This window comes from Rattus rattus, chromosome 2, assembly GCF_011064425.1.
Source record: "Rattus rattus isolate New Zealand chromosome 2, Rrattus_CSIRO_v1, whole genome shotgun sequence".
In the NCBI taxonomy this organism is placed as follows: Eukaryota; Metazoa; Chordata; class Mammalia; order Rodentia; family Muridae; genus Rattus; species Rattus rattus.
Window position 1 is genome coordinate 68,001,917 of NC_046155.1, and position 25,165 is coordinate 68,027,081.

At 45.7% G+C, this 25,165-nt stretch overlaps 1 protein-coding gene across 1 annotated transcript in view; it reads right to left on the bottom strand.

Moving 5' to 3' along the window:
* Positions 1-25,165, bottom strand: part of Fank1 (fibronectin type III and ankyrin repeat domains 1) — a 106,661-nt gene that overhangs the window by 4,656 nt on the left and 76,840 nt on the right. The window contains exons 3-6 of the mRNA XM_032895049.1: positions 15,979-16,103; positions 10,065-10,146; positions 9,000-9,074; positions 8,301-8,366 (exon numbers count right to left, since the gene is read on the bottom strand). Coding sequence (XP_032750940.1) covers positions 8,301-8,366; positions 9,000-9,074; positions 10,065-10,146; positions 15,979-16,103 — 348 coding nt within the window. The remainder of the gene's footprint in view (positions 1-8,300; positions 8,367-8,999; positions 9,075-10,064; positions 10,147-15,978; positions 16,104-25,165) is intronic.

Below are 25,165 nucleotides of genomic sequence, written 5' to 3' on the forward strand. Positions count from 1 at the left end.
AAAATGTGGCAAACCTACTCGACGGAATGCCAAGTCAGCCATAAAAGGGAAGTCAAGTCTGTAGTGTGAAAAAAATCTTAAAACAATATGATCAATAAAAGGTATAGAGTCATAGCATAAGATCCACTTACATGCATCATCCAGGAGAGGCTAATGAGGAAGCCAGAAGAGTAGGCTGGGAGCTGTCTTAAGGCTAAGCAGGGGGAGTATATTTAGTATATCTCTAGAGTCATGAAACTGGCCCCCATGTTGGCAATGGGTGAGCAACTGTGTGACTGAATTTTGAAGCAGTGCATTTTATGGTATATGGTTAATGTCTTGATTTTGAAAAACAAGTACTAGGACTGGCAAGCTTGCCCAGCAGGTAAAGCATGATGACCTAAGTTCAACCTCAGAGGCCACATTGTAAAAGGAGAGAACAGACCTCTGCAAGCTGTCCTCTGACCCCCATGTGAGTACATAAGCACATGAGCACTGATAGATACAAACACATGTACATACGAACACACACACAATATAAAGGTGCTTTGAAACTGAATATTGGCTACAAGTGAGTATAAATTATTAGATCTTAAAATACCCACAAATCTAGGTTATATTCAAAACAGAGTGATGAAAGACCATGGGTCAGACTGTCAGCATTCATTATTAAACCAATTCCCTGCTCTAAAACAGAAAGATAGCTCATTTACTGCCACTCTCCGTTAGAGAGCAAAGGCTTGTTGGTCCATTCCAGCTGCTGGGAAGTTCCTCCTTGTGGACTGTCACCAGTATGGAATCATAAAATTCTTTGTGCACTTCCTAATTGGTTAACTGGCATGGGCAGGGACCACTCCTGGGTAGTTTTAAGATGTTAGCGGGGACTGACGTAGCCACAGCATATGAATTAGTTACCCTATAGATTTATTTTCTGGTTGCCATGAGGAAAATATAACCTTACAGAGATTTTGCTACCCCACCACCATCAGAATTAAGCCTGGAATATACCACCTGTATAGGCCTCCACAGTGGAGCCAAAGAAACAGCACAAGCTCTCGGGGTTCCTAATGAAGATTGTTGTTGTAAAAATATAAAAATAAAAAGTAATGATTGGTCTTTTACCCCGCTAGGTCCGCACCGAGGTGTCCCAAGATACCTGCTAGATATCTTGGCGGAAACACATCCCAGCTGCGCACTTTCCTACACTCAAACCTTCACATAAAAGAACACACAACACAATAATCTTTGGCCCAATTGGTAAGATATAATTGCCCACTTATACATACAAAGCCTGGTACCATCCATCCCTTAGGAACATTGATAACAACCTGTAAATACACAGAGCAGAATCTTAACATCACCTGCCATGGCTTCTCCCCTCTCTCCGTCTCTGTCCTGTCTCCTCCTTTCCTCTTCTAGTCTCCTCCTCTTCCTTCAAACTTCTCTCCTGCCCATCCTTCCTTCTCCAGTGACAGGCCCCCTTCTATCCTGTACCTGCCCCTCACCTGTACTTTACAAATTCAATGGGGAGGCTCTGGTGAAGTCACCTGATTCCTGAGTAAGTGACCAAGCAGCTGTCCTAGGGGCAGTGGAATTATCATCAAAATACAGATAACTTCAGGGCAAACCACAACAGAAGATGGCACCCCATAATAGCCAAACCCTTATAGCCTAACCATGAAAACATTTTTACTGGAAATACAGGGTTGGGTGAGCAAGCTAGATGCTACCTTACTCCTGGGGAAGATGAGAGAGACAAACCCAGAACACAGCACTAGGAGTTCACTCAGATGTCACTGCTATGGGAAAGGGAGGGCAGAAGAACGGGAGAGAGACTGAAGGGAGGATGGAGAAAATGATAGAGTAGAGTGAGAGAAGGAGAAGGGTCACCAAGGATGGAGGAGGAGAGAACTGAAAGGGAGCCAGGTCCTCAATAAAGAAAAGGAAGCCAGAGAAGCAGAAGCACCAGGCAAATGTGGGAGCGTAGACTGCGTCAAGGCCTTGCCCCAGCCCCACCACAAATTAACATCAAAGGACAAGTGGGAGACTGAGTGGCTGTGACACCAGAGAACTGGGGAGATGTACCCTAAGTGTGTGATGGCAGCTGGATGGTGAGCACACCGAAGGTGACTGTGGAGCACATAGGTGGACGGGGAGGGGGAGCGCAACAGGACGAACTCGTGCACCAGCTAAGGCTGGGTGGAGCATGGACAGATGCTCTCCGTGTTACTCTTCCGTCTATAAGCGTTTACAAGATCACCTCAGTAGGAGAGCAGTCCCTCAGTGGCCACACAAGGACATGGGGACTACTCAAATCCTCTATCATCCTAAGATGCCCCAACTGTAAAGTTGTCATTGCACTTCTGGCCATTTCCTGGGCCTAGAATGGAATCCCTGTGAGTGGCCATGGCCTGTCTGTGCTTTGTATTAGCACATACTCGATGTCCTCTCTTTCCCTCCCAGCTCCTAACAGCCCCCTGTGTGTGCATGCGTGCGTGCGTGCATGTGTGCGTGTATGCGTGTGTGTGTGTGTGTGTGTGTGTGTTCTCATATGAAATGGGAGAAATACATGTTCAAATTTTCACTGATACACAGCAAACATTTCACCACTGAGCAGGACCCCAGCCATCAGGGCTTAGCCCATGTGTATTCCCAAATTGTGTGCATCATATCATGCATCTAGTGATTCTGTCTGAAAATGTCCATTTTACTCCACTTTTACCATTTTAATTACCAAATATATAAGTGGTATTTTATGCAGTAAGACTAATTGCACTTCATGTGAACACTTAAGGCTGTCTCTTCTACACCGTCTTTGTGTGACTTGATTTCTGCACACAGTGAATTTTTCCTGGTCAGCATGTGCATGTGGGTGCTCTGCTCCCCGCACATTCCTCAATGCTACCTCAGACAGCCACTAACTCTGCACTCTCTCTGTGGTTAGTTCCTTCCCACTTTTGTGTCATGGACATTAAAAGTCAGATGACAACCACATCCCTGCTTCATAACGGTACTTTGTGATTTTTTACACTTAATTCTCCATTCACTTGACAAAAGCTTTGGTGTTTGCTGAGATTTTTTTTTTCAAATAGCCTATTTCTAGAACCTTCTCCCCTGCTCTACCACCATATTAGGTTCTGTCTATCCTGTTTATCTGTTTCCAATCTTTTATACAGTGCTCACCTCTCTAATTAGTTTAACTCTTAAGGCATTTTAATATCTGTCCCCATAGTCTTTGACAGAGTTTTAGTATCTATTACTGTCTATTTGTTCTCTCAGATAAATTACAATCATTTTGATGGGTTCCCAAGAATAATTCCATTTGAGGCTACATTCAATCTATATGCTAATTTGAGAAAAGTTGGAAATGGTGCCCCAGTCTTGCCATTCTGAAGTACAGCATTTAACTCGATTTTTTAAATCTTTGGATCTCTTGATACAGTTCTGTGGATGTATATTTCTGTCAGGCTTCTTGTCTCTTGGGATTTAGTCTACTCTATGCTTAGATATTAACCAGTTAGTATATTTCTTTAAAACGGTCTCAATAAATATCCCTGGCTGGCCTAGAACTCACAAAGATTCTCCTGCCTCTGCCACCCCAAGTGCTGAGATTAAAGACCTTCAGACTACATTATTTTTAAATCATCTTGTAACAGCCACATCAGGAAACCTCCTTATGAAGTTTCAAGTCTTTGGCAGTTGTCTCTCTTGAGTTCAACGGGCCAGGAGGTATCACACCTGTATCTCCCAAAATACTGTCCAATCATGAAATAAAATATAAAGCACATCCACCAAGAACCAGGCCTGTGTCACATATGGCCATGTATTTACCCATTTATTGTCCACAATAACCCATGGTTACACAGAGAAGCCTCCTGAGGTAGTTAGCTGTCCAGGATGACATACATATCCTTGAGGGACTAGGGTTTGACAGCATGCTTTCTGCTGTCTGTGTTCCTCAATGCACCCTGAGGCCAAGCTCTTTGCAAACTCAGAAGGATTTGCCAGTTCTCAGAAATGACATTGAAGAACTGTATGAAATGTTTTATAAAAACAAGTAAACAAATAAACCATTTTGTATGGCGTTGGGTAGGACCACATACACCTATCATCCCAGCTCCTCCAGAGGCTAAGGTAGAAGGAGTGTGAGTTCCAGATCAGCTTGGGCAACACAGTGAGACCAACAAACACTTGATCTCAAAATAAACAAAATAACAAGTGTTGGCTCTTCCTACTATTTCTGTGCCAGGCACTGCCCAAAGGCTGAGTGTCTGTATGTGGTATATGCACAGGAGTCCTGCCCTAGCACTATCTGCCTTACTACTCCCTTGAGAAGGGGTGTCCCACTGAACCTGGAGCTAGGCTAACAGCCAATAATTCCCCGTCATCTTCCTGCCTCCAACACCATACAGGAATCAGAGGTGCTCACACCCGTGCTGTCATTCTACTTGGGTGCTAGGAGTTGAGCTATGTACTCACTGGGCCATAGGTCTAGCCATAAGATACTTTTTTAAATGTTGCAATGTGTTAGCTAGGGTTTCTACTGCTGTGACAAAACGCCATGACCAAATAGTAAGCAGGGGAAAAGGGTTTATTTGGCTTACACCTCTGCACTAGTTCTTCACTGAAGGATGCCAGAACAGGAACTCAAGCAGGACAGGAACCTGGAGGCAGGAACTGATGCAGAGGCCATGGAGGGGGCTGCTTAATAGCTTGTTTCTTGTGGCTTGCTAAGCCTACCTTCTTGTAGAACCAAAGACCAGCAGCTCAGGGACAGCTCCCACAATGGACTGGGCCCTCCCATATCAATCGCTAATTAAGAAAATGTCCTACAAAAACGGCAACCAACAGATTGGGAAAAGATCTTTACCAATCCTACATCTGATAAAGGGCTAATATCCAATATATACAAAGAACTCAAGAAGTTAGACTCCAGAGAACCAAATAAACCTACTTTAAAAAATGAGGAACAGAGCTAAATAAAGAATTCTCAACTAAGGAATATCGAATGGCCAAGAAGCATCTAAAGAAATGTTCAACATCCTTAGTCATCAGGAAAATGCAAATCAAAACAACCCTGAAATTCCACTTCACACCAGTGAGAATGGCTAAGATCAAAAAACTCAGGTGACAGCAGATGCTGGCGAAGATGTGGAGAAAGAGGAACACTCCTCCATTGTTGGTGGGATTGCAAGCTGGTACAACCACTCTGGAAATCAGTCTGGCAGTTCCTCAGAAAATTGGACATTGAACTACCTGATGACTCAACTATACCACTCCTGGGCATATACCCAAAAGATGCTTCAACATATAACAGAGACACGTGTTCCACTATGTTCATAGCAGCCTTATTTATAATAGCCAGAAGCTGGAAAGAACCCAGATGCCCTTCAACAGAGGAATGGATACAGAAAATGTGGTACATCTACACAATGGAATATTACTCAGCTATCAAAAACAATGACTTCATGAAACTCTTAGGCAAATGGATGGAACTGGAAAATATCATCCTGAGTGAGGCAACCCAGTCACAGAAAAACACACATGGTATGCACTCACTGATAAGTGGATATTAGGCAAAAGCTTGGATTACCCACAATACAACTCACAGACCACATGAAGCTCAAGAGGAAGGAAGACCAAAGAATGGATGCTTCAGTCCTACTGAAGGGACTTGGGAGGAAGAGAGGAGAGGGAGGAGAAAAAGAGGGGCAGAATCAGGTATGGGAGGGGATGGAGGAGATTTACAAGGAGAGGGTCAGGAAATTGAACAGAGCTGTGTAGCAGTGGTGGATGGAAAACTGGGGGTAACAACCAGAAAGTCCCAGATGTCAGGAAAACAAGAGCCTCCCAGGACCCCACAGGGATGACATTAGATGAAATACCCCACAAAGGGGAGAGAGGGGGGAAAAGCCCTATAGGCTTGCCTATAGTCCAATCTTATGGAGGTGTTTTCTGAATTGAAGCCTCCTCTCGAATGTCTTTAGCTTTTGTCAGGTTGACATAAGGCTATCTAGCACCTGTATAGTCATTATATATAGTGTTGGATTTCATAAGGGCAAATTCTCTCAAGCAGATCCTGAATGTGGACCACATACTCCAACGCATGCCCTCCACCCGCTTCACTGTCCCCCTTTCTTTCCTGCTTTGTCCTGCTCCTGCCTTCATGTAACTTATACATAAATGACTATGTATCTGTATTAACCCGAGAGTACACAAATATGAAAAACCATGCAACATTTGTCAAAAGCTGGCTTATTTCACTTAATCTGATGATGCCATCTCCCAGAAGGTATCATTTCATTGTGCTTTATGCTGAATAAATGCCCCTGTGAGACATTTCTTCATATGCCCTTCTGATGGCTGACACCTGTACTGACTCTAACAAGGGGCCAACTGCACCAACTTCTCCCTTCACTTTGAATCTATTAAGGAAGGATGTTTCGTTCCTAATTACCTTTATGACTGGGAGGAAAGGGGTTATAAATACAAATACCTACAAATGAATGCAATGAACCTGTTGAAACATGCAATGAACCTGCTGCCATTTTTTTTCCGTGAGTGGGGACTAAACCCAGGGATTTGCACATCTACACAAACGCTGAGCTGCCCCCCAGCCCTTCTCAGATGTCAACAACAATGCCGATGTTCTATGCAGCTCTGCAGCCTGTCTTTGCTGGAGGAACTCCAAGCTTAGCACTGACACATACAAATAAATATGAAGCTCACAGTCGGACAGCCATGCAAGAATGTCCATGGAGTGAATATGTGAACGCGTTTTTCTCTCTTTTTATATGGATAGTGTTCATTTAGATTTTCCACTTCTTGGTTGACTCTGGTGACTTTGAGTTACTGTAAAAAGCCTCCATTCCAACACAATTATCTATTATGGGACACAAAAGTACCATTTCCTTGTCATTTTCAAACACTTTCTATAGACATTATTTCCCTTCCCACTGTCCAATTTTATTTCTCTTTCCTTTGATGTACAGGACATTGGTTTATCATGAAGATTTTTCTTAAGAGGTAACTCTTACAATTTTGCAACATGAAAATATTCCCATTAACCAGTTTCTGGCTCTCTTTTGGTTCTTGCCTGTTTTCTACTTTCCTTACATTTTTCTTTTGTAAACTGGCATTATTCTTCTCAAAATCTTGGGCTAATTGATCACTTAGTCCCAAACTGGTTTAAGAGTCATTTAGGGGGTTGGGAATTTAGCTCAGTGGTAGAGCGCTTGCCTAGCAAGCGCAAGGCCCTGGGTTCAGTCGCCAGCTCCGAAAAAAAAAAGAGTCATTTAGAAAATAATTTTAAAATTGTTGTCTAAATGTTCTCTGCCAATGCAGATGGAGTAAATAGACTTTCTGGCTGGAGAAAGCCACATTTTGAGTTATGGAGATGGCTTGGTGGGTAATGTGCTCTCTGTGCAAGCTGAAGGGCCTGAGTTCAGATCTCTAACACTCATGTAGAAAACTATACACCTATTCATCATTGGTGGTAGAGGTAGAGACAAGAGGCTCTCTGGAAATTGCAGACAAGCCAGCCATCCCAGCTGAAGCAGCAAGTCTGCAGCCAATGAGAGACCTTGTTTCAAAAAGCAAGGTGGCTGTCTCCTGATTAAGACTCCTTAAGTTAACTCAGGCCTTCGTGTGCTTTTACATCCTCATCTATACAGATGTGCACACACATATGCACACACAAAATATGACACATGATCAGAGTCTATGAGTGGAGTGCAATCCTTTGGCCTCTGTACTGCGTGTACCTTATGAGCATACTGAGGAAAGGTATTGTGTGTCTCCCTGTTTGAGCCATGCACTAAATATGGTGCTTAGCATGTAGTCATCATCAAATAAATGTTGACTCTGCTGAAATAATTCAATCTAATTGCTACAACAGCTGGTACTGAAGTATTTCAAAATGTCCCTTCATCTGTCCATGAGCACCTAGCTCTTCTTCATCCTTTTCCTGTAACCCCCCAACTGGTGTGGTGGAAACCACAGCAAGGCACTGCTTTACAAAACCTGGCCCTTGGGCAGTAGAGGAAGGCTGGGATGTAACACAAGACCCTGGCCCAGTGCTGGTGGTGCCATTTCAATAGCTATGGGTTACTGAGCTGGAGGAGGCTGGACAGGTTTACCTTATGAACAAAACTACAGATGAATAAGTCAGCCTTCGTCATCCCATCTTTCCAGGAGGCCCACTCACCTCTTGGTATTTTCATGGTAAACTGGAGAAACTGCATAAGGCAAAAAACCCTGAGTGTAGTCTAGTAACACAACAGCAATCATGCCCACTCTCAGAGGCCCCTCCCACCTCCTACCTGTCCTTGCCACTTCCGTTCTTCAGATTTACATCTGTGCCATTGGAAATTAGGATCTTCACAAGCCTGGAGGGAACACAGTAAACAGGAGTGAGCTAATGGCTTTGGGAACATGGCAACCCAATGAAACGTAGTAAACTGGCACTCAAGACATCCTGCAGCATCTTCCTCTCTGCCATTCACACACTGTTGAACAGGAAGCCCACTGATCCCCACCAAAACTAGGGTCCCAGTCTCACAGGAGTCACTCATCAGACCTGTCTGACCACAATGCACAAAGAGCTTGTGTCATTTTAATAGCTGTTTTTAATATAGAATTAAACATGTTTCTATCATCTGTCAAAATGGCATTGTTGCAATTAAAATATGATTGTAGAGTAAGATACCTGCGCTTCTACCCAGTCCAGGGGAACAGACAGTGGCAACCTCAAGGGGAAGTCTGCTCCCAAAGTTCCCCTCACTCACCTTTGGTTAAAGAAATTCAAAATCTAATCATGACTATCCCTAAGACGTAGTCAACATGTGTGAGACTAAATATAAACTCACCTGCAAACTGTCTAGCCTAGCACAAGAACATGAATGGAAACCATTGCATGGGATGGTTTGGGAAAGGGGAAAGCAGCTGCTACTCTGTGCTGGCTACAGCCCTGCAGGGAGGGAGAAGCCCTACTCCTCACTCATGACTAGGGAGAGCCATACCTGGTGTAGCCTTTCTGAGCAGCAACCATGAGAGCGGTAAAACCAAACTTGTTGGGCACATCAACCATGACATGGCTTAAGGAAAACAGAGGAGAGACTGTCATTTGTTGCACAGATCTGAAGTTAACCATACTTTACAGGGCCCGTGGGTAGCAGAAATGATTCATTTTACCAAAATGTCAGTTTCTCTTGGGCCACTACATTTTTCTTCTCTTACAATGTCCTAATAGTTTTAAAGGTTCAAGTTTTCATGTAAAAAATTGTCATTTCACTTGAAACAGGAGCTCCCTTCAACTTGGTTGTGCCTTTCCATGGAAAAGCTACAACCAGCAAAGCCTCTATGGCACCAACTCGGATTCACCATAAGAGCAGGCATGGCTGGAACCTGAGCTTTACCCATGACGCCCCACTTTTCTACTGGCTATGCATTGATGCTGCCCGTGGAAGAACATACATCTTGTATCATCAGCCAAGGAGCTCAGCATTCTGTAGAAGCTTCTCATCAACTTACCAAACCCCAGCTCAGAAACCATTGCCTTCTGAGGTACACAAAACCATGCTGCAAAAGAATCTAAATTACATCTCTCTGTGGAGGGCAGCTTCAGGCATCACACCTGCGGCAGCCATGCACCCACACACCCATCCCCACACACTTTAGCTCTAGTGTCCGACACCAACTTTCTACTCTCCAAGGCAGCTGGTCTGCCTATTCCCAGTGCTGCCAGTTATTCTAGGCAGGCATTTTGAACTGACCTGTATTAAATGCTGGGATAGATAATCAAAGGATAATAATTGCTTCTGGGGTAAAGCATGATGCCCAGACCTGTAATTTCCTTTGATAGTTTTCATTAAGCAATCACAAACCATATCATGTAGAGGGGTCTCTAGGACTCCTTATTAACTAGACTTCATTACCCCATCCCGGGCACCTGAGTAAATGCAGGAGGTGCTTTGGAAGATACTGGAGAATTTGTTTAGGAAAACGAAACAAAGCTGTGCTGTGTATTGTCTGTGTACCTAGTGGGCACCGGAAGAAAGACAGAAAAGCTGGCTGTGCTCTCTCACCCTCCTTCCAAAATTCGAAGCAGGAGATCTTCATCGTTCACATTGACTGCACGATGAAAGTGTTCGCTACTTATGGGCTCCCCTGGAGAAAGCAGACAGAGAGCCGTCATCCAAACGCAGGGTAGGGAGTTCCATCTCACTCTTCATTCCAAGGCCTGGGTTCACCTTCACTTCCACAAAAGCATGTGTCCCTATCAGTAGGACATGGCCTACTCTACAACTTCTTTCACTGGAAAAGACCCGTTTCTCCCATTTTAAGAGAAACTTCAGACTGATCCAAAGAACCAGGACATCTTCAAGTTGTAAGGCATCACTTTGTGAGTGTTACCACTGATCCTCCTTCCCAATGTCTCCTGTGACCAAGGAAACCCTAGCAACTGTCACAGCATACTGCTTTCTTTTACCCAGTGGCTAAACTATCTCAAAAACAAGGACAATTGCCTTAGCTCCCTGAGTCTAAGAGCAAATGAGGTGAGGGCATGTGAGAAGACCCTTAAAGGGAGATGGCAGTCTTCCAAGTGGGGAACGAGCCTAAGAAGACAAAAAGATCAGTGGGAAATTGAGGGGGCCAGTGGCTGGCAGTGACACAGTGACAGGGGTATGGATGCTATCTGAAGGGTGGGGCAGGGAGGCAAATCACCGGGCTCAACTTCCACACTGATGGCCATGGGAAGACACTCTCTTCCAACCACTAGTCTGTAGTTTCACTCCTCCCACATCCTATACCTTTCAAATCAGCATGACTGAACTTAAAGTTGCATAAGGAATGTGGTGGTGAATGCCCAACATACCACCTTTGTCTAGTATGGTACTCCCTAATGCTCTCATATTCCACCATGTCCAGCACCCCTCCCACACTTGCAATGCCCACCTGAGCTCAGTTTGCAGTTCCTAATCTGAATAATATCAAAAGATGGTTAATCAATGGAACTCATAGACTTTGCTAGGCACAAGGGTTTTATTCAAATCAAGGTACTGTGATAAGCTTTCAAAGCCAAGAACAGGTTCTAGTATGAATGAAGAGTATGACATACAGGACCTGCTAGTCCTGTATGTCAGAGGAAGGTCTTGCCTAGCACAGGGATTTCACCAAAGCAGTGGTTCTCAACCTGCAAGTCTTGATCCCTATGGGGGTTGCCTGTCAAGTATCCTGCATATCAGATATTTATATTATGGCTCATAACAGCAACAAAATCACAGCTATGAATAACCAACAAATAACCACCACCTGAGGAACTGTGTTAAAGGGTCCCAGCATTAGGAAGGTTGAGAAACACTGAAGGGACTCAGCACTGGAATGCCTTTATACTCCCGAGGGCACTTGGCAATGTCTAAAGACCTCTGCTGTCCCAACATCGGAGATGCTACTGGAATCTAACAGAGAAGGCCCGGAGTACTGCTTAGCACCCTGTAACCCAAAGAACAGCCTGCCAGCACTCAGGACATGACCATAGCCAGTATGTCAACTGTGTTGACCCTAGCTGGGTTGAAGACCCTAGCTACATTGAAGTGGCCTCACTGATAGACCATTGTGTGGCTCTCTACAGTTCAGGGGATTATGTAACCAAGTAGATTGTGCTCCTTCCCTCCTTCCTTCCTATATAAAGGGAGAGGAGCCTATACGTAGTAGTGTGTCTATAAATAGCCTGTTATCTACAAAAGAGCCCGTTTTTGTGTCTCTCCAGATTCAGCTGCCACAAAAGCAAGTCACATAGAGTCAAGCATGACAGTGTGGAAAGTTCATTTTATTTCCTCAAAATCAGGTCTGAGCAATGCCAAGCTGTCCAAGGTCACCAGTTAGGAAGATTGGCAACAGAGCTCATGGCCAAGTCTCACCTAGGGCCATAATTTCATAGGCTTTGAGGTATCTGACCAATGTGACATTTGTTTCTATTCTTACTATGTTTTTAAGGACAGAATCTAAAACAAATGTAATTCTGAACCCTGCCCTTCCCAACAAGTGTCAAATAAAAGCGAATGCCCAAAAGCTTCAGTGATTGGGGACTTGTGTTATGCAGAGCACGATCTGGAAGCACCTGTAGCATTCCCACATTTCTCCACTGGCTATCTGCCCTCCACTGCACTGCACTCCACTGCACTGCACTCTACTGCACTGCCTCTACCCCACTGTACTGCCTCCACCTCACTGCACTGCCCTCCACCTCACTGCACTGCCCTCCACCTCACTGCACTGCCCTCCACCTCACTGCCCTCCACCTCACTGCACTGCCCTCCACCTCACTGCACTGCCCTCCACCTCACTGCACTGCCCTCCACCTCACTGCACTGCCCTCCACCTCACTACACTCCACCTCACTTCAGTGCACCTCACTGCACTGTATTCCACCTCACTGCACCACACTCCACCTTACTCAACTGTGCTCTACCTCACTTCACTGCACTCCACCTCACTACAGTGTACTTCATTTCACTATACTCCACCTCTGTGCACAATAAGGCCTCCTAGCCGGAAGGCGCTTTCTAGCACATCCTAACCAGAAAATGCTGTTGTACAAAAATATTGGAAAATAAAACAAGCTCATTTCATGCTTATGAGCTGGAGGGCTGTATGCAACAAAGATGTCTAAGTGTTATGACACAGCTAAAATAAATGTAGTGTCTATTCCTGATTCTGCTGGAGGAGTTTCACATGGGATTCTGAAAACAAAGGGACCTCCTCACTAAGACAGAGGAAAGCAGCACTCTTTCTCATACACCATACTTGCTGAGTCCCAGCAAAAAGAACAAAAAAATCACTTGTCAGTTATGAGAGTTCCTCTCAGCATTAGCTCAGTCTATACTTCACAGCTTCCAAGACACTGTCCCAGGAGGACAGTGATGAGCTGAGGATCTCACTAGAGCCATGTGGATCAGCCCAGGAAAACCTCTTAAGGTGGGCTGACAGTGCACCTCAGAGGGTAAAGGCACTTGTGACATAAGCCTGGGAATCTGAATGCCATCCCGAATCCCACCTGAAGGTAGACAAAGAGAAACAACTCCATAAAGTTGTCTTCTAACTGCTACATGCATGCTATCACACACACACACACACACACACACACACACACACACACACACATGTCATCATCATCATCATCATTTAAAAATAAAACCTGTGAACTACAATTGACAAATATAGGACAGAATAAAAAGGCCTTTGTCTGCCACTTCTACTTCCTCTGTAGGCAGGAGTCGTGGAGATGAGAGAGGAAATTCCAGGATGAGCAACATACTCCACTCCTCCAGCCAAGAGCATTTCAAGATTCCGCAGGCCTGGCCCAGGACAGTGGCCTCAAAATGTGCAGCTGAGTATAAGGCAGGCTAGCCCTGGCCTTGCTGAGTCTGGCCATGCCCTGATTCCTCTGAGTGGTGCGACTGCAGACATCATGTTGAGGATGCTCTAGGGGCCCATCTGAGTTAGATGCAGTGTACTCTGGGCTCCCCTAGGAGGGGATGGGAAGGGTGGACTGTGAGAAGCCATCTCACTCTACTTGGGGTTCATTGAGCTGCAGATGTGCACATGAGTGTGCCGTGGGACAATACCTTCCTTGGTGGAATTTGGGTCTTTATTAAAAGCAGTAAATAAATCATGAACTCATTGGAGAAGATATTTGCCAATTAACAAGTAGCAGCTGTTTTTCTTTCTTTTTAAGGGTCTGACTGATTAAAATTGCATGCCTCATTTAAGCAAGAGCCTCGTGTACTTTACCTGGGAAGGAAAAAAAAAGCTGAGCATCCTTTATTCAAACAAAGTGCAGGCTTTTGTGATTCATTAAAACACTCTCAAACTGAATGCAAAGCATCAGCCCGCAGAGCATTTTTGCTTGCTCTGTATAATGTGAGCATTCTCAATTCTCTGCTTAGCATCTCTGCCTCCTTAAGAGAGTCCACACTGAATGAGGAGGAATCAGGGAACAGCAGTCACCAGAGAACCAGAGACCTGCCGCCACCAAAGATGACACCAGTCCCGCCACGGAGTACAGCCCCATGAGCCTAGCAGAGAAACAGTGAGGTGCAGTGTTTGGGAGTGCTATAGCATGAGCATGTGTGCATGCACATGTGCGCACACACACACACACACACACACACCACATATATACACATGCATACATGCATACTCGAATGCATAGTCACTACCAGCATGTCCCTCTCCCCTGAGAGATCTTATCTAATTATCTACAAAAACCATAGAACTATGATGGCAAATTCCTAGGCCAGATATCTACAGATGCTTCTCTGAAGTAAGCAGGGCAAGGAGAAGCACACTTAGCCACAGGCATGTTCCTTGTCATCTTATCTGCAGGGTCAGGCTGGTCTTTACCCTCTATGTGAACTCTGGCTCAAAGGTGAGAAGCCCCTCGCTGGCTTAGGTGTATTACTCAGAGGATAGGAGGTCACTTGGAGCCCATCAAAGATGATTGCAGAACCAGCTGTGTGCACTAAGCTAGGCTTGGTGGACTCATCCAGTTGGTGAGAGATGGATCTGTTCCCACCCTAGAAATGAGAGGGAGTCTACTCCACAGAAGTGCGTCTCTTCCTGCTCCTACTTCTGCCACTGAATCTTAATCATCTACACCCCAGTCCTGCCAGGAGAGATGGCTGACCCAACGCCCCTCCATCTGGGAGCCTACAATGTAGGTGGGGGTAAAACGAAGAGCAAATATGTAAAACGGAATGGATGAAGTGCTGGGCCTGCCTCAAAATGGGAGGAGCCTGTGCAGGGGAAGGAGAAACCTTCCCAAGAAATCAGCCCTAAGCCAACTGTGCCCATGGAGCATGTGCAGTGGGCTGAACAGGGGACTGGGTAGTCCAGGGAGAGCAGAAAGAGGAGCAGTGACTGGGGTGGGAGTGGGGGTCAGAACAGCAGGAAGAAGTCAGGAGGAAGTACAGCGGCTGCCTGAAAGAGCATCCACCCCAGTGTCTCCAGGAGAGTTCCTCCAAAGGCAGGCTCTGTGCCTGTAATTCCCTTGCCTATTCTCATCTCCACCCTTGCCCTCCTGTACTCCAAGGGCTCGTGCTAGATTCTGCCCCCTCTCCCCTCTCCGTCCCCCTCCCCTTCTTCCATTTCCTCCCCCTTCTGGGAGACTGAATATCTTCCCTGTAAAAGCAAAGCTTTCGGCATCACCAGATTAAGGAACAGAGCCTCTTGACTAACCTGTATAATTGACTGCTGTATGCCTTTCATGAAATCACCCTGTTTCATGGCTGGCTAAGCATCACTTAGGACTGCCGATGAAGCCCCCCCCCACCCCCCCCCCCACCCCCACCCCCTCCCCCTCTTTAACTAACTTTGCTTTCTTCCAGAGAGCATCCATTCACCCAGAACCAGGCTCCTCTTGCCATCCTTGCAACCAAAGCACCAGTTAGGTAGCTTAAAATCTGAATCATCTTCAGTCACATGGAGGGCCTGATGGCAGGCCTTAGAACATAGGTGGTCAGAGGTAATGTGGCTAGCCTCCATGGCTACCTCTGTGGAGCACTACCTCTCTGTGGCTGGGGAAATATTGATCATGTCTCTTTTCAGTTTCAGTACCCAGGCAACCAAAAGAGTGTGACAGACAGGACGCACACATGCATGGAAGGCACGTAGAGTAGACAGGCGGAAGAGGCGACGCTCAGCCCATCCCTGCTGGCCCACTTCCTAAGAAAGGTAACTTCCGCCCTGCACCAAATGCCCACGGACAGGACAGTCCTGGCACCAAGCCAGCTCTGCCAATTCAGGACAGCATAGCGGGCCCTCCTTATGCCATGCTGTAAAGAGGTCCCGGGTAGTAAGCAACATTACCACGGACCACACAAATGGAGTGCTTTCTGCTTCCAGTGAGGCTTAAGAGAAAGCAGTAAACTTTTCCCTCCAAACGGCTTTGCGTTTTTCATGTCTCTAAAAGGTGAGCGTAGAGCAGTGTGTACTCACGGGTCGTAGCCACCGAGACGACTGGGCTGTACTCGTATTCTCCAGAGGGGCTGGTGACCTTCAGTCGAAATCTGTACAGCGTCCTTGGTTCTAGGCCTTCAACCACGTGCTTTGTTGCATAGCCTCTGGACGAAAGGAAACAAACATGGATGCCTTTGACCACCTTGGACTTTTCCTAGCTTTATGTCATTTCCTGACAGTAATACATTAAAATATTTAAAGATGCGTGTGCCTGGTGTTGTGTCTGAGGGTGGAATGGTTTATATGTATCCACAATCTCACTAACAATGCAGGTGAGATTTTGTCTTGGGGGAGGGTTGCACAAAGAAAATCTTTTCATGTGTACGGTGGGTTTTCAGTTTTTTTGCTTTTTTGTTTTTTTAACCCCTGAAGAGTATTTTTTATTGGATATTTTATTTATTTACATTTCAAATGTTGTCCCCTTTCCTAGTTTCCCCTCTGGAAACTCCCTATCCCATCTTCCCTCCCTCTGCTTCTGTGAGTGTTCTCCCCCACCCACCCATTCCTGCCACCCCACCTTGGCATTTCCCTACACTGAAGCATCGAACCTTCCCAGGACTAAGGGCCTCTCCTCCCATTGGTGCCCAACAAGGCCATCCTCTGCTACATATGCAGCTGGAGTCATGGGTCCCTCCATGTGTACTCTTTAGTTGGTGGTTTAGTCTCTGGGAGCTCTGGTGGTGGTGGGGGTCTGACTGGTTGATATTGTTGTTCTTCCTATGGGTTTCAAACCCCTTCAGTTCCTTCAGTCCTTTCCCTAACTCCTCCACTGGGGACCCATGCTCAGTCCAATGGTTGGCTGCAACCTCTGTAGTTGTCAGATTCTGGCAGAGTCTCTCAGGAGACAGCTATATCAGGCTCCTGTCAGCAAGCACTTCTTGGCATCTGCAATATTGTCTGGGTTTGGTGTCTGTATATGGGATGGATCCCCAGGTGGGGCAGTCTCTGGATGACCTTTCCTTCAGTCTTTGTTCCAAACTTTATCTTCGTTTTCCTCCCTTGAGTATCTGTTCCCCCTTCTAAGGAATACCAAAGCATCCACACTTTGGTTTTTCTTCTTCTTGAGCTTCATATGGTCTATGAATTGTATCTTGAGTATTCCGAGCTTTTGAGCTAATATCCACTTATCAGTGAGTACATACGGTGTATGTTCTTTTGTGACTGGGTTACTTCACTCAGGATGATATTTTCTAGATCCATCCATTTGCCTAAGAATTTTACAAAGTCATTGTTTTAATATCTGAGTAGTACTCCATTGTGTAAATGTACCACATTTTCTGTCCATTCCTCTGTTGAGGGACATCTGGGTTCTTTCTAGCTTCTGGCTATTATAAATAAGGCTGCTATAAACATAGTGGAGCATGTGTTCTTGTTATATGTTGGAGCATCTTTTGGGTATATGCCCAGGACTGGTATAGCTGGGGTCCTCAGGTAGTACTATGTCCAATTTTCTGAGGAACTGCCAGACTGATTTTCACAGTGGTTGTACCAGCTTGCAATCCCACCAGCAATGGAGGAATGTTCCTCTCTCTGCACATCTTCGCCAGCATCTGTTGTCACCTGAGTTTTTTGATTTTAGCCATTCTGACTGGTGTGAGGTGGACTCTCAGGGTTGTTTTGATTTGCATTTCCCGGATGAGTAAGGATGTTGAACATTTCTTTAGGTGCTTCTTGGCCATTCGATATTCCTCAGTTGAGAATTCTCTGTTTAGCTCTGTATCCCATTTTTAATAGGGTTATTTGATTCTCTGGAGTCTAACTCCTTGAGTTCTTTGTATACATTGGATATAAGCCCTCTAGAGGATGTAGGATTGGAAAATCTTTTTCCAATCTGTTGGTTGCCATTTTGTCCTATTGACAGCGTCCTTTGCCTTACAAAAGCTTTGCAGTTTTATGAGGTTCTATTTGCTGATTCTTGATCTTAGAGCATAAGCCATTGGTGTTTTGTTCAGGAAATTTTCTCCAGTGCCCATGTGTTCAAGATGTTTCCCCACTTTCTCTTCTATTAGTTTCAGTGTATCTGGTTTTATGTGGAAGTCCTTGATCCACCTGGACTTAAGCTTTGTACAGTTAAGCATGGATCGATCTGCATTCTTCTACATGCTGACCTCCAGTTGAACCAGCACCATTTGTTGAAAATGCTATCTTTTTCCCACTGGATGGTTTTAGCTTCTTTGTCAAAAATCAAGTGACCATAGGTGTGTGGGTTCATTTCTGGGTCTTCACTTTTATTCAAGAGTTTTCAGTTTTATATCATGTAGCTTTGGCCTTGCCTGCATGCCAGGTCACCTAGGCAGCATTTCCCAACAGCAGGTAACAACAGGTGGAAGCGACTTTGAATGCTGATCCTTGTTTATTGGTATGGTCACAGATCCATACCTTTGTGGCATGTAACCTCTTTGCCCCATCTGGTCTAGCCAGGTGTGGTATAGCAATTTCCTTCTAATTAAAACATTCCATCCAGAAAGGAATGGGGATGGCTCGTGAGTCTCTGGAAGCAAATAACTCACAAGTCTTAGCAAGTTCCTGAAACGAGTAAGATTCAGAAGGCCAGGGGAGGAATTTTCCTGACAGCCTGGATACAAGACAAAGGAACTTTCCCATCACCTAAGCTGCCTAAGTAGAGACTCTCTGACCTGCAGATCTGCCTAAAAGTTTCTCAGAGCTTCAAGATTGCAGCTTTTGTCAGTCAGTACCTTTGTCACAACTGCCTCCGAGTCCTCCATGCTCCTATACCCAACCCCTCCCACACCCTCCTAGAAAAAAAACAATGATCTCACTGGTTCACCAAGTTTCTTTTTAATAAAATTGTTCCCGTAGTGTGTCATTGGTATCTAGAATAAATAAACATTTGTTTATACTCCCCACATAACACTGTGCTTAGTGAAAAATCATACTAACCCATAAAATTCATATTCAGATGACAAAGTTTCACATTTAAAAGATTATTGCACACATGTGAGTTTCAAATAGTCTTCAAGGCTGACGCTGATAGCTATTACATCTACAGCAAGCAAAACACTGCAGGGAACAGGCCAATGATGGTTCGCTGCTCCGAAGTCAAGCCAATGGTGGTTCGCTGCTCTGAAGTCAAGCCAATGATGGTTCGCTGCTCTGAAGTCAAGCCAATGATGGTTCGCTGCTCCAAAGCAAATCAGTTTAGCTAGGAAGTCAGGCACCACAATACAAAACAACTCTAACATCTTACATCATAAGTAAGTTCACCGAGGAATGCTGGTGGGCAACAGGAGTTGAAGGTTTCTATGGTAGAAGTTGACTAGAGGCTTGCAGTGAAGATCCCATGGCTCTAGGGAAAGATGTCTGAATTCTGTAATCGGGAGCTTAGAAGTGAGAACTGGAAAACCGTGCAGTGGCTGGCCTGCTGCCCTGCCCTGGCCCTCTCCGAGGATGCTGGAACCAGAAGGTGCAGGGAGATGCCAGGTGTCTGCTATGAGGAAAGTGGAGGGGATGACTCTGCTTTGGTGCACATTCTAAGACACCAAGCCTTCAAAGGGGACAGGATGACATGCAGCTCAAAATATGCCTAAATTTTCAGTTTCATTCTCCTACCAGAAGTCTTTCCTGGGCTTTGAGTAGATCCCAAGTGTGCCTATTTCAATGCTGTATCTAACTGAGTTTGTCTTTGCTTGTGCTTCAAAGGCTTGACCTTGGATGAGGCATCACACTATCTCTAATTCTTTTTCTCTCCACTTCACTGCACTCTTGCTTTCTTCCCTTCAGTATACTTCCCCATGGCTCCATGCATGCAAGCTTACCACTGCTTGCTGTCCTTTCTCTCCTCCTCAGCAGAGCTTCTGCATAGGCCAAAGCCATACATTACTATGCAAACTGTACAAGGATGTTTGTGTCCAACCTAAATATTTACACACAAGTTATGTTCTGTACAATTCAAACTTATCCCATGCCCATTTCTTGCAAGGTGTTGGGCCAGGCAGCCCCAGATGAGTTCAAGACTGAGTTAAATCATTCACCATCCTGCAGGCCTTATCTCCTGGAGTCAGTATCGTGGCTGAGAGAAGCTTGCCTGGACACACATGGCTGCAGAACAAATACAGTCCTCAGCTGTTACTCAAGGCCTCATTTATTCATCCCCAAAGCCCACTAGAAAAATCAGTCTCTTTTCCAAGGTGTGGCATTAGAGGAGTGGCTACAGAACAGAGCTTCCCTGACCCTGGGTGAAGCCCTTCCTGTCCCCATCCCATCCAGAGCCTATAGTCTGATGTCCTCCTGAGCTTATTCCCCTGCATGAGGAATGATGGGTGGAAGAGGAGAGGGTTGCATGGTGTACTGCCAGGAAGGTCTCTCTGACTTCTATAACAGACAAGAAATGTCAGAATGAAACGTAAGGTTCAAAGGTCAGCCCCAGGATGAAAGGCTCAAGCAGAATGTACACAGGGTATGTCAGATCCAGGCATGCGAGGAAAGATGCTCCAATGAGATCCAGCTACGTCACCCAACTCCACGTTTACCAAAACCCTTTCTCCTTGGTGCTCCTCCAACATTGAGATTCCAGGAGAAATTAGTAACTTGCACCACAAAATTACTTCAGGCACCAAAACCCAACAGAGCCAAAAATAATAATAATCTGAGCATTAGACTTCTCTAACATCAGGCCCTGTTCCCTGCCTTCTGTTGGCAAATTCAGCTCCATTCTGGTATCCTTTATACCACCCGTCTTCACTCAAAGAAGGTGCACGGTCGGCAAGGCCAGCCCATCCATCAGTGCAGACACACAGGCAAGGGTCTAACCCTGTGCCCTGGGATGGGAGGATGGTGGCAGGAGGGGAGCTGGGTGACGCTGAGGTTGGGGGATGAGAAGCCTGTCACTTTCACACTGGTGCCATTGGGAGTTAGCCGCCATGGAAAACTCTAATTCCCTGCTGTAGAGAGGCCTCATGGCAAGATGGAGCCCGTGGACAGTGGCAGGCAGTGATGGAGAGAATAAAGTCTAGGAAGGATCCTACATGCCAGCTTCCAGCCAACAGACGCACTACTGCACCCGCCAAAGTCCATGGAGCAGAGTCCAGGGCCATCACAGGCCAGCTGGGAGACAGACAGATGGACACACAGTTGGCTATACACTAATATGAGATAATAAAAAATGGTTCTGATGGCATAAAGAAAAACATTTGAATTTTAAAAAACATAAATACACTCACCACAATGTGAACTCTCTAGACAAGCAGAATAAATGTCCTGAAATACTACGTGGGCTGAAAATTATAATCCAGAAAATAAAGGTGGATCAGGTTATTCTTAGGAAGAGGTAGACTATATCGATAAGTGAGCATCCTCACTATGGTTTGGGAAGGGTTGGTCCCCTAAGAGATGGGTGGGCATGCCCGTGAGAGTGTGTGTGGTAAGTGCTCATGTACACATGCAAGTCTACACACAGTCACCCTTGCTTGTTGACATTCATTCAAACCCCATAGGTAACAGAGGTCTAATGCACTGGCAAATTTTAAGGCATTCTGTTTTGGATTTTGAGATAAAGCCTGGGAATTCTGTCTAGGCTGGTCCCCATCTCCTGGCCTCAAGTAAAACCCACATCCACCCACCACCCACCCCTGTCTCAGCCTCCCAAACACCTGGGACCACAGACCTGAGCCTAGATCCACTAGCAAATGCTTTAAATCTACCATTAAAAACATCCTGTGTTCAACCAGTTCACACACTGTCCTGCTCTCTCTCCCCCTTCATTTATCACACAAGCTTCCTGATTAACCCTCTCTGCTGCCTACTGCCCCTCCTCCCACGGCCTCATCTCAGGCAGTCACAGTGGCCATCATAGACCGTATAGACCCTGCCTCTTCTGGATTAACAACTTTATTTGCTTCCCCCAACCTCTTTCTAGTAAAAGCCAGTGCTCTCTGGGTAAGTCACAGCCACATGGTTACCTCTTGCTACCTTGTCAACCTCACCAATACTCCTCCACATCCTCCACCACCTTCCCTGTTTGGCACTGCTTTGGCTTGGAAAGTCCCACCCCACACTTGCTTCAGGCCCTTAATCCAGGTCCCAGACCCCTAACCTGCCCCATGCTTTCCTCTTTAGGACCCTGACACCCTGTGCATTTTCACTTGCATGTTCACTTATCAGGTGTTCTTCTCAATATGAGGAATTCCTATGTGACTCCAGTGTCACATCTCTGGCTTTTGGAACAGTGTTTGCAGTGTCATAGGCACTCAGTAATATATGAAGATGATGTGGATAAAAAGCATAAGAGGGTGGCAACTGTCACAGCAAGGAAGGGCAACAGGAAGACAGCAAGGGAGCCTTTCAGATGATGGGGAATGTTACATTGGCAGGACGAGGGGACAGAGTGATGGGGGAGAACAAGAACCACACAGAGAGGATGCCACGGCATATTCAAAACACAGGAAGCCCCTACATCAGAGAAAGTTTGTGCTCTGAAATAAGAGGTAATCAAGCGGCTGTGAGCAAGCTGCACACACACACACACACACACACACACACACACATGCATCATGTATACCATACAAAGACAGACAACACAAATGTGTATCACGTGCACAATTGTGCACACACATGCAGGTGTGCGTGCACGCACACGTGCACAGACACAGACACACATACACACACACACACACACACACACACACACACACACACACACACACACACACACACCCTGCTTTAAAAGGAAACAGCCTTCACAGCGGAGCATGATTAAACAACACCCTAGGGAGCATGGCCTTCATCCTCCATGCAAAGAAGACCCACTTAGGATGATATGACAAATGAGAGAGAGAGAAAAAAATCAGTCTTCAGGGTAGAAAGAAGAGGCAGAGAGCAAGGAGACTCATCTCACCGGCAAATCCTGGGCAGTTCAGGGCCTAGGACTCATAGGAAAACAAACAGAAATGGAGCAGAATGCCTTGGCCTTGTGAAGGAGAGCAGAGGGGGAAACCCACAAAACTAGGTAACTGTACTTCTGAGAACTATAAGGGAAACCCAAGCCAAGACCACTCCAGTGATGCAGATTACAGTGTGCTGATGGACCAGAGCCAGGGCAGGAGGAAGCACCCAAGGCCGCAGCGTGCACTAGATAACCATCTTAGTAAGGAAGGCATCTGCCAGCTTTAATGATAGAATGAGGTGCGGAAGGAGACAAATGAGGTAGGACTGCTGCAGTCCAAGCCTGCCACCTAGTGGGCAGATACAAGTGCACACTTTTCAAGGGATAAAACCTTTCACCAAAAAGCCCTTGGAGCCAGTTCAGGTGATGCCACCAACTCTGGATGGCAGACCACTACCCAGACTGTTCTCTGGCCAGACCACAGCCAGGTTTCTGGGGTCAAGGTGAATGAAGCGGACCCTATGTTAGCTGAAGGCTGGAGCGTGTGACTGGTGTCTCTCTAAATAAACCTTGGGCACGTGGTATAAAAAGAAGGGAGGGAGGGCGGGCGAGCCAAGAAGTGGCAAAAGAACATGGCCAGGACAGTTCCCCAGGCTCTGGCCATGCACAAGTCAGACAAGTCGAAGGCTCTGTCTTTTTCTTCCTCCATAAAAAAAAGACTTAAAATATAATTTAAGGATGAGAAAGACAGTTCAGTGGGTAAAAAGAGCATTTGTCATAAAAGCATCAGGACCTGAGTTCAGATCCCTAGCACCTACATTAGAAAGCTGGCTGTGGCCCACACACCTGGAGTGCCAGCACTGGGTAGAGAGACAGGAGGACAGTTGGGGTTTGCTGGCCAGTCAGTGAGCAGGCAGTCATTGCCAGAGGGCAAGCTGGGTGTCAATGAAGGAACTTGTTTCAATGGAATAGGGGCTAAAATGAAAAAGCAGGGCACTCAACATGCTCCTCTGGCCACCATGGGTATGTATACCTGCACAAACACACACACACACACACACACACACACACACACACACACACAATACATTTTTTTTTTAATTAACTTGAGTATTTCTTATATACATTTCGAGTGTTATTCCCTTTCCCGGTTTCCGGGCAAACATCCCCCTCCCCCCTCCCCTTCCTTATGAGTGTTCCCCTCCCAACCCTCCCCCCATTGCTGCCCTCTCCCCAACAGTCTAGTTCACTAGGGGTTCAGTCTTAGCAGGACCCAGGGCTTCCCCTTCCACTGGTGCTCTTACTAGGATATTCATTGCAACCTACGAGGTCAGAGTCCAGGGTCAGTCCATGTATAGTCTTTGGGTAGTGGCTTAGTCCCTGGAAACTCTGGTTGGTTGGCATTGCTGTACATATGGGGTCTCGAGCTCCTTCAAGCTCTTCCAGTTCTTTCTCTGATTCCATCAACAGGGGTCCTGTTCTCAGTTCAGTGGTTTCCTGCTGGCATACACCTCTGTATTTGCTGTATTCTGGCTGTGTCTCTCATGAGCGATCTGCATTCACATTTTGATCATCCGTCTTGAGTTTCATTTGTTCTAGGCATCTAGGGTAATTCAAGCATTTGGGCTAATAGCCACTTATCAATGAGTACATACCATGTATGTCTTTCTGTGATTGGGTTAGCTCACTCAGGATGATAGTTTCCAGTTCCAACCATTTGCCTACGAATTTCACAAAGTCATTGTTTTTCATAGCTGAGTAATATTCCATTGTGTAGATGTACCACATTTTCTGTATCCATTCCTCTGTTGAAGGGCATCTGGGTTCTTTCCAGCTTCTGGCTATTATAAATAAGGCTGCGATGAACATAGTGGAGCACGTGTCTTTTTTATATGTTGGGGCATCTTTTGGGTATATGCCCAGGAGAGGTATAGCTGGATCCTCAGGCAGTTCAATGTCCAATTTTCTGAGGAACCTCCAGACAGATTTCCAGAATGGTTGTAGCAGTCTGCAACCCCACCAACAATGGAGGAGTGTTCCCCTTTCTCCACATCCTCGCCAGCATTTGCTGTCAACTGAGTTTTTGATCTTAGCCATTCTCACTGGTGTGAGGTGAAATCTCAGGGTTGTTTTGATTTGCATTTCCCTGATGACTAACGATGTTGAACATTTCTTTAGGTGTTTCTCAGCCATTCGGCATTCCTCAGCTGTGAATTCTCTGTTTAGCTCTGAACCCCATTTTTTAATAGGGTTATTTGTCTCCCTGCTGTCTAACTTCTTCAGTTCTTTGTATATTTTGGATATAAGCCCTCTATCTGTTGTAGG